The sequence below is a fragment of the Limulus polyphemus genome, unplaced genomic scaffold, assembly GCF_000517525.1.
Source record: "Limulus polyphemus unplaced genomic scaffold, Limulus_polyphemus-2.1.2 Scaffold3051, whole genome shotgun sequence".
In the NCBI taxonomy this organism is placed as follows: domain Eukaryota; kingdom Metazoa; phylum Arthropoda; class Merostomata; order Xiphosura; family Limulidae; genus Limulus; species Limulus polyphemus.
The window spans coordinates 24,777-34,653 of NW_013668661.1; the positions used below are offsets into that span (position 1 = coordinate 24,777).

The 9,877-nt window shown below is 34.8% G+C and overlaps 1 protein-coding gene across 1 annotated transcript in view; it reads left to right on the forward strand.

Moving 5' to 3' along the window:
• Positions 1 to 9,877, forward strand: part of LOC106468551 (receptor-type tyrosine-protein phosphatase mu-like) — a gene marked incomplete at its 3' end in the record, with an annotated part of 105,953 nt that overhangs the window by 11,048 nt on the left and 85,028 nt on the right. Inside the window, exon 6 of the mRNA XM_013928984.2 lies at positions 8,129 to 8,256. Within this exon, the coding sequence (XP_013784438.1) occupies positions 8,129 to 8,256 (128 nt within the window). The remainder of the gene's footprint in view (positions 1 to 8,128; positions 8,257 to 9,877) is intronic.

Sequence of the window (9,877 nt, forward strand, 5' to 3'; positions counted from 1 at the left end):
CTCGATCGGCAAGTCAAGAAACAACAAAAAAAAACCTTACGAAAGCGATCTACTCCAAGTTTTCAAGCAAAAGTGGGCGAAAATCCCACAATCTAAAATTTACGAGATGATTCTCACGATGCCCCAAAGAATCCACGAAGCGAAAGGGAGATCTAATAGATATTAATTAAATTGTAAATATATGAATTCATGTGAATATGACTGAAAAATTTCATTTTTTCTGAAAAGGTGGTGTCTATTTACTTGTGACCACGTTGTGTATGTGCAATATATTTCATGACTTGCAAGCTCATTTTTGAAGGTAATTACTCTCAAAACTTAACTTTCATACAAGACTAGTGAAATGTGCATTTTGTTGTTTTAAGAAATTTATTTTATGGAAGACTTATCTTTCACTTATTATTATATCTGTAGCCATGTAACTGCTGATTGGTACACATTCAGTCAGAAAGTATTTCAAAAATATATAAGTCATATAATATAATGTTATTATGTAATACTTTCTTACAGATTACTTTTACATATATATGTAACATCTGATAATGCAAAGTAGTTTAACCTAATATACATATTTTAAATCACCTTTGTATGAGTCAAAACCTTAGTAAACTATTTCTTAGGTTTGAAAGACAAATTACTTGCTATTCTCTGTGCAATGATTGAAAAAAAAATCATTCTAATTATGATCCTTTGCATGATTTTCGGATAAGAAAGTAAATGATGAAGTATTAATTACTCTAATGATAATATTCTCTTGGATAAATGGATACATGTTATAAAGACCATGAACAAAATATTTGTTAATTGTACACCTACACAGCAAGGCGACTGTCACATAGTTAAGGGTGGAAGGGTGTCATTAAACTTGCAAAGCTAGAAACTGTTTTAGTTGCCCCTATGTGAATCAGCATACATGTTCCACTTATGAACTGAACTTGAATGAAATATGAGACATCATGATATAAATAGAACAAACAATCAGCACAGTTCAACAAGAAACATACATTTGGAATAAGTCTTAAATTAAACTTCTGAATAAAATACACAAATATCTCATTTTAACTCTTCAGTAAAATATTTGAAATTTTTTGTGTCGAATCAAACTTGCTCTTTTTTCAAATATAAGATCTCTATTGTACCTACATACCGTGTCTCCATTATGAAAACAGCTGGTTTGTGTGGCAAAAAAAGAACAATTAGAAACTGAAGATAAATATTTTTGAAACAGTGACAAAATATAGCAAGAAACATAAAATATGATAGTATAATGGTGCAACTAGCTTACTCTGCTATTCTTGCTCAATCCTCACTTTCTAGATTGCCATGACACAGTTTTGATGTATGTTTAATTTTTTCCATGCATGACTACAGTTTTGATTGTGCTTTGTTATCTTCTCAGTTGAAGTTTAATCTCACAATTTTTGTTAAATTTTGCATTTGTTTTCAATTGTTTCTACAATTTTGCATTCAACTAAATTCTTGTTTCTGAATTCTACGTTTTTAATATGAATTCGAGATTTAATGTGATGGATAATGATATTCCCGCCATAGATGACAGCTCACATGGCACGACTTGGTTCACAGGTAGATAGTCTTACATTTGGCCGGTAATTTCTTCTAATTCTCCACCTGACCATGTTTCTGAGGAGGGCTACCATCACGAGGAAGAAAATTTGGACTCGTTTTTTGGCATCTTCCTTTTTTGGTCTATCACAGTCTACACCCATTCAGGACATTCACCTACCTATCCCTTCCTACAATTTTCAATCAGGTATGTCATGTTTTAGGTGTTTCCCCTATAGCCTGTGATTCCACCACTGCCTTATTGGGTGAAAGAAAACCTTCTGATTATGTTTTTCCTCCTCCTACCGACATGAATGTTCTTTTTCAGAGATTTTCTGATCAACTACAATTGGGTATAGGCAGGCTCTGTTCCCCTCATTTATTGGATTAATATGCCTTGACTTATCATCCCGTTTTGATTTTCAGAATTTAGATCCTCTCCTTCCTCTGTGGGGCTCAAATCCTGGAGCTTCTGTCTGCTTCAATCAGGTGCAATTTTCTAAGATTCAATTTTCCTTTACCTCACTTTTATGCTACCTTTCCTCCCTTTAATTAATGTCTGAGGCCTTTCATCAATCTCTGGAGGTCTTTCCAGAAGAGCTCAGGACCCTCCTTTGGGCCACCATGGCTCATTTATCAGCTTCTGCCTCTTGCCTCAATACCTCGTTGCTTTGATGATGGGACTTGTTATGGAGGGATGCTTTACTAAAAGGGGTTCATATCCCCCTTTCCTCCCTACGAGATCTCCAATAGGCCCCTATTCTACGTGATTCTGTTTTTGGGATACCCTAGAATCACAGATTGATGTAGGTAGGTTACATTCCTCTTTATCGTACCTAGCCACATGTTTGCCTCCTCCTCTTCCATTGCCTTCCAGGATCTGCCTATCCTAGTTTCTCAGCCTCCTTCTTCCTCACCCCAGCCTTTACCTTCCTTTCCTCCTCCTCGGGATCCTTTCTCTCTCCTATGCAAAAGAGCTAATGAGTGGATGTTTCCTACATATCTGGGTTTTTATTCCCATCTCTTTGTGTTCCCCAAAACAACGAGCGATTGGAGAGCAGTTATAGATGTGTCTCTGCTGAATGCCTTTCTGGAACCCCCTTGCTTCACCATGAAGTTCTATCTGACACTATATTGGGTGTTTTTTTGGATGACCAAAATCAACGTGATGGATGCCTATCTTCAGATTTCCATTGCTCCAGAGTCATGTCTTTTTCTTTGGTTCATCCATGAGGGTCAAGTGTTCCAGTTCAGGACACTGTCACTCAGTCTCTTTTCAGCTTTTTATGTGTTTTGTTCAGTAGTTCATTCATTTGTTCATCACTTTCGCTTGCTGGGTCTTAGCATTCATCATATGAATGACTGGCTCCTGCTTGCCTATTCCCATTCGCAATCAGTGAATCACATACATCTGCTTCCACAGAAAGCAGCACAGGTGAGTTTTCTGATGAAGTTGGAGAAGTCTATTCTTACCTCATTCAGTACCTGGTTCATTTGTGGGTTTTCTTCAATTCACACCTCAGTTGGTCCCAGCGTTCACCTTTTTGTCTCAGGGATATTGAATGGGCAGTCACAAAGGCCCTTATCTCTCCTGGCTCAAGAGGTTCTATCTCTTTTGGAGACATGGGCTTCCTTGGAAGTTCTCATTCCCATGGGTCAAGCTCATATGCTTTCTCTTCAGTGGACACTTCTTAATCAGTGGAACTTTTCCCTGGATCCCTTGTACTATCCTGTTAACCTTCTTTTCGTGATCATAGTAGACCTAGTTTGATGGCTCCACAGGGATCAGACCACAGTGGGGGTTCCCATTCCTCCACCTCATCCAGAATTACATCTGTTTATGAATGTACCTTTGGTGGGTTGGGAGCTTTCCTCAACTCTCAAGAGATTTCTGGTTTGTGATCTGTAGAGGAGTCTGCACTCCACATCAACATTCTCAAGCTTTTAGCAGTCCATCAGGCTTTCGCCCATTCTGTCACAACTGTGATAACCAATAGTGTAACAAATTTTTTACATTTGACTTGTTTTGAATACATTATTTTAAAACAAGTGGATTTTCTGCTGTCCATTTATTGTTGATATGTATTGCCAACAAGTCACAGACACCTACTGTAAAGAATCCTGGCCCTATAAAAACTTGGCAACAACATTACTATGAAGACTTTTGCAATGGCAACTATGCTGCAGGACTATTGATAAGAGACACAGTTATCACATAGAGCATGACTGAATGTGGCAACATGGACTTTAGCAACTAGGTGAGGCTCTAAAATCATTTGAATATAATATACTTAACCTCTGTAACTGTACATATATTCAAAACGCATACACATACTTTTAGCTATGCATTTATAATTTGTATATGAATTTCAATGCAACTTCTGGAATCATTGTAAAAGTCTGAATGGATTATATATGTAACATGCTAAACTGACATCATACAAAAAGAACATTATTGTATATATATTTTTAGTTTTCCAAAGGAATAAGAATATCAACACTTTCAAGCTTTTGATTTCACCAAAACATGGTATAACTATTGAAAAATATAAATTGTACACTTTTAGTGTTTTTTTATTCTGAAAGTTTGAAAGGTTTCAAATAAATGGAATATTTTTCAGCAATCAGCATGCTCAACCAAAATGTATTTTAACCTGGGTTTTTACAGTTTTTTTTTTCATATATGAAACAAGTATTAAACAAGCAATAACTATTTGATTACCTTTTAGAACAGTTAACTCTTTCTGAACTGGTGAGCTCCTTTCAGGTGTTGAATACACAACTGCAAATCAAATTTCAAACTTTAGGTAAAAATAATAATTTCACCTTTATTTCAACAATGCTTCAATTAGAAATATTTTAAAATGTGTATTTTGTCATGTTGTAATATTTAATTAGTGTAATCTTTAAAGAAAAATGAAAATAATGTTCAAACTTACATTTCTCGACACTTCCAAAGAGTCTCACTTGTAAACAATGCACATATTGATTTTTCGAATTTTTCTGCTCATCCCAAAGAATATATTTATATTTGGTAAGAAGCTATTTTTCCTTTTGAATATAATTATCAATATTTTGTTTCTCATTTTGTTTCCTTTATTCAATATTTTATTAGTACAACCTCTTTGCCCTACTCATTTTATTACCTAACAGCAGGTGATTGAAAAACTTCAAATGAAATTTAGCTTTAAAATAGCTACAGGCAGAGTTAAAATATAATTGGATAGAGCATATCAAAAACTATTTACATCATTTTAAAGTGAATAAAGATGTGTGATAAGTGATTTATGGTTTCATGTGACAGTGACAAGGCTTAGCTCAGGTAGACAAGAATAATGGAATATAATGGGAAGTTTAGAAAACTTAGGGAACAAAACACAAATCTGGGAATTTTATTATAGTTTCTTAAGATGTGCTTATTGTTTCTGAAAGTGTTTTCATCTTAATCTATATTTGTTTCCAAGCTATGACAACTTTCTTCTATCATAAGACATCAGGTAAGCCTTATGAGGTGATGGCAAAATGTTCTGTTGAGTAATACTGAATATTATTGTTAGGAATATTGTTCACAAAGAACATAAATAAATAAATAAAAGAACTTGTAATTTATTGAAAATGAAATACCTTTATTAGATATAAATTGATTTTGGCTAAGATTAATGCTAACAACAATGTTCTTACCTGGTATGATCTATCACTATTTTTATAGATCAGGTTCTAAGTCACCAATAAATCTTTCTGAAACAATAGGCTTGCCTCTCTTCACACATTAGCTATTCCTTGTACATCTGTCTTTGAGATTTTATGTATGGTATAAGCCTTGAGCTGTTTCCCACCAAAGACGTGTTACAATGTGAACTGCACTAATGCATGATGTAATTATCATGCGACAATAGCCCTCCGACAAATAGGAGGGCAACACATCCTCCATGTGTAGTAGATTCCATAAGTACATGCACTCAAAAGTAACTTCATTCTTATCCTCAACACTACCTTTAATGAACATGTTTCTTTAAATTTAATCAATTTTGTGAGATTTGTGCTGCCTTTTCACATTAACATTTTTTGGTTTCCTTTTAGTTTGTTTTAACCAAATAACTAAAACAAAAGTATATATTTTTTTATCTGTAGAATTGCTACAATGATCATGAATTCTCAAGTGGCAATGACTTCTACCTTCTCTCAAGGTTTTGGTGATGTTGCTAACACTACCCCTTCTTTGTCTGTGGCCACTAGAGGTATTTTGACTGTGGGGATGTACCACCACAGTTCATTGTGTCATGGGTTCTTTGATAACTTCTTGTATCATTACCTGTTCTTCCTTCAAATCTCTGTTTATATGATTACTCAAGTTTGTTTGTTACTTTCTTCCATGTCGTTTGATTCTTCCTGTTTCTTAAAACATGACTCTCATTCTGAGGATTATTTGGTTTTTCCTTCTTCTCAAGGCATGTTGACATGTTCCTAGATAAGTCTCATTCCAACTTCAACTCTAAGATTTTTTTGCCATGGCTGATAGCCATTCTCCTTTTCCATTCTTGGATTTCCAATACTTGGAGTCCCTTCTGCTCACTTAAGGTGACTAATCCTTTATCTCCAGTAACACTCTCTAGTGCTCAAAAATTCTCATCTTCCCCTTTTTCTCATCCATCTCTCTTTTTTTTACCTATCCTCTCTTCATCTCCTATCTGAAGTCCCACATCATGATTCCAAGTTTTCTGGGAATCTATATTTGATCCTTTTCAATACCCTGGCCAAGGTTTTTCTTGTTTGCTTGGTTCCTCTGTTATTGGGGCCTTCTGGAACATGACACTCTTCACCTCTTTTCTTCTCCCATTTCTCATCCATCAACTGCTTCTTACTGTTCCCCTTTCTCTGTGGCTTGACTGTCTCACATCATGTTAGTGACTCCCTCCCTTTGTACCCAGTTGGCTCAGGCCCTGTAGGAGCACATGTGTTTCTGTTTGCAGAACTTTGGACCCATGTTGGAGCCAACTGGTGTAGTGTTCAGGTTCTTACACATGACCTTGCTCTTCACTTCTCATCTCTTCCTGCTTTGTCTGTCCTCTTTTTCCTGGTCCTTTTCCTCCTCCTTCAGACCCTCTGCATCTTTTACATCTCAGGGCTGCAGTATGGGATCTTTTGGACATAAGAGCCATGGAGAGAGTAGTTTGCACCTCTCTAGGGTTTTATTCTTATCTTTTTATCATCCCCAGAAAAATCAGAGACTTTTGTCCTGTCATTGACCTTTCTCTTTTCAACCACACTTAATGGTTCCTTGTTTCAAGATGGAGGAGTTTCTTCCTCTCCATTGGTTCTTTTCATCTGGACTTTAGAGGACCAATGTCAATGTTTTGGATGCCTTTCTCCATATTCCAATTGTTCCATCTTCACATTATTTTCTTTGTTTCAGTGTATCAGTTTTGAGTTCTCCTCTTCAGCATTGCTTTAGCTTCTTATGTTTTCAACAGGGTCATGGGAGCATTTGATCGCCATGTTTATAGTCTTGGACTTTGTTTCCATTATCATATGGATGACTGGTTCCACCATGCATCTTCTTGAGAAGCCCCCTTTTTTGGCCAAGTTAATTCTCCTCCAAGTGGCGGCTTGTTTGGATTGGTTGGTCAAGTTTTGCAAATAATTCCTAACTCTGACTCAATAATGGGTCCATCTTGGAGTCTTTTTCCATTCTTGACTCAGTTGGGCTTAGCTTTCCCCCATTCATATGTGGAACATGGAACATCTTGTCACCTCGACTCCTGCTTCTCCTACACTTCCTATTGCAAGAAGTTCTATCTCTTTTGGGGGCTCTCACTTCTCTGGAACATTTTATCCATCTAGGCCAGGCTTACATGGGGCTTCTTTAGTGGACTTTGAGTGACCAATGGAAAATCTTTTGAGGTCTTCTACCCTCTCTTGTGATACTGCTACCCTCTCTTTTTGAGGTTCTGTTTTGATGGCTGGATCGTGCCAATACTTTGGTTGATATCCCACTGCCACCTCCCCATTTATCTAGATTTTTATTGTTTCACTGATGCTTCTCTAATGGGTAGGGGTATGTCTCTAGATGACTTTTTTTTTAAGACTAAGTACTTATTAGTAAGTTTGTTCTTAGTTTTGTGCAATTTCTCTAAGTGTTTTCACCATGAGAAGGAAGAAAACCTAGGAATATCAGTGACCCTCCTTTCCAGTCCAGAAAGAGTTAAAAAGACAAGAATCTTATAAAGCCTAAGTCTAACATTTATGAATACTAATGCAAAGAAACACCAACATTTACATTAATGTGCATTGTACCTTGATTCACTAATGTGTAATATTGTCATCCCAGTCGATGTGTTCATTAAATGAATTCTAAGAAGTTACATATGTAAATTTACATAAAATGTATACCTAGAGTAAAATTAAAATATAGATTGCTATTTTACTTTATGAGACATGGAAAGAAAATTGCCCTTCTATATCGTAATGACTCTGATACCCATAACATGTATAATAGAGAAATTAGTTAACAAGTAAAACTTGATTAAAAGTTTATTTATCTTACAATCATTATTTATCATTCTAGACCCTCCTGTGCTCAAAGATAAGCCAAAAGTACTTGATGTGAATTCCACGTCTGTTGTAGTAGGTTGGCTACCATGGGAATTTGAAAAAGATAATGGTGGAGTAAAATCAGATAGAGCTGATTATATGGTAATTATACTCCCTTTTTAATTTATGTTACTACATTTTCTTCTTAATCTTGTAAGATGCAGTCTTTTGAAATAATAACTAGTTTGAATTGAAAACAAATACTGTCCAATGAGGAATATAATCTTATGAGAATGTACACTTCATTCTACTTTGGTTTTAGGTTAATTAAAGTAATTTTTGTCAGAACAAATAACAAAAGTTTAAGTCAAGTCATACATAAATATCTACATTAAAATTCCAAATAGCAAATATTAAATAAACAGATAAATGGTGTATACAGTGTATGACATTAATATAGCCTTTCACCAAAAGTAAAGTTTAACTTAAACTACTTCATCTAATTGCTAAATAATGATACAAAGCATAGATTAGTATAAGTAAATCGAATACTTGCATAGTAGTATCTGAATAAATATATTCCTAATTACATGTTTTTATTTTTTAATTTAAAGGCTATCTGTAGCATTCTAATTGGACATGCAGTTTTCAGGTGTTTAGTTTACATATTTAAACTGTATTTCTTTTGGTAGTGCTTCTTTCTGCTCATTGATACTCAGAAAAGTCACAGTATATCACATAATTCCTGCATAGTATATGTAAAAGTGTGTACTATTTAATTTATTTCATTAGGTTTTGTTATTTTCTTAGTGCAAAGTTACATAATTTGCTGTTGGCTCTCTGTCCACTGCAAGCAATCAAACAAGGATTTTAACATTGTAACTTTGTAAACTTACCATCAGTCCACCAGGGCCAGTTTCAACAGCCATTGAATATTTGCACTCTGTATTAAGACTGTAGCAGACTCTGTCATTATGCCTATCATACACTTCAATCCTTTATTTCTCCTGAAGAAGAATCAACTATTTGAAAGTGCTCAAGGTTTTTGGGTCTTTTTTTGAAATTCATTGCCCTTTTTGTGTGTGTCCTGTGTACTAACTGTTTTATCAGAATACACTTCATCTGTTATCTTAGTTTTATGTATAAATATATACACTCACACATATATGTTTGAGTGAAATCATGAGGAATTTTTAGTAACTGTTCAGAATAGTTTTCTTCAATAATTGGTTAGGGAGTCTACTAGGAACAATGCTATTTTAGATTTATTGTTAACTTATAATAAAAAAAAAATGATTGATAAGGTATAGATCTGGGAGCATCTAGGTTCAAGTGATTATTACTCAATTAGATTTGATGTTTTGCTCCATATGGAGAGGAGGAATAATAAGATTTTGGTTCTAAATTTCAAAAAAAGAAAATTTTGATGAGATGAAACAAGAATTATATGCTGTAAATTGGTCAATTGAATTCATTGAAGCTACTGAGCAAATGTGAAAACTGTTAAAAATAAAGTTATAAATATTCAAGATAGGCATGTTCCTTATAGAAAAACAAAGATGGCTGCAAGTAAGAAAACCACATTGGCTCAAAAAGAATAAAGAATAAAATTAAATATAAGCATTATAAGTGGGGGATAAGTTAGCAAAATGGATAGAAGAGTGGCTGGATGGAAGAAAGCAGAGGGTTATTACAAAAGGATTTTAGTCAAACTGGGTTAATGTCACAAGTGGGGTACTTCAGGGCTCAGTCTTAGGACCTTTGCTCTTTTTGATTTACATCA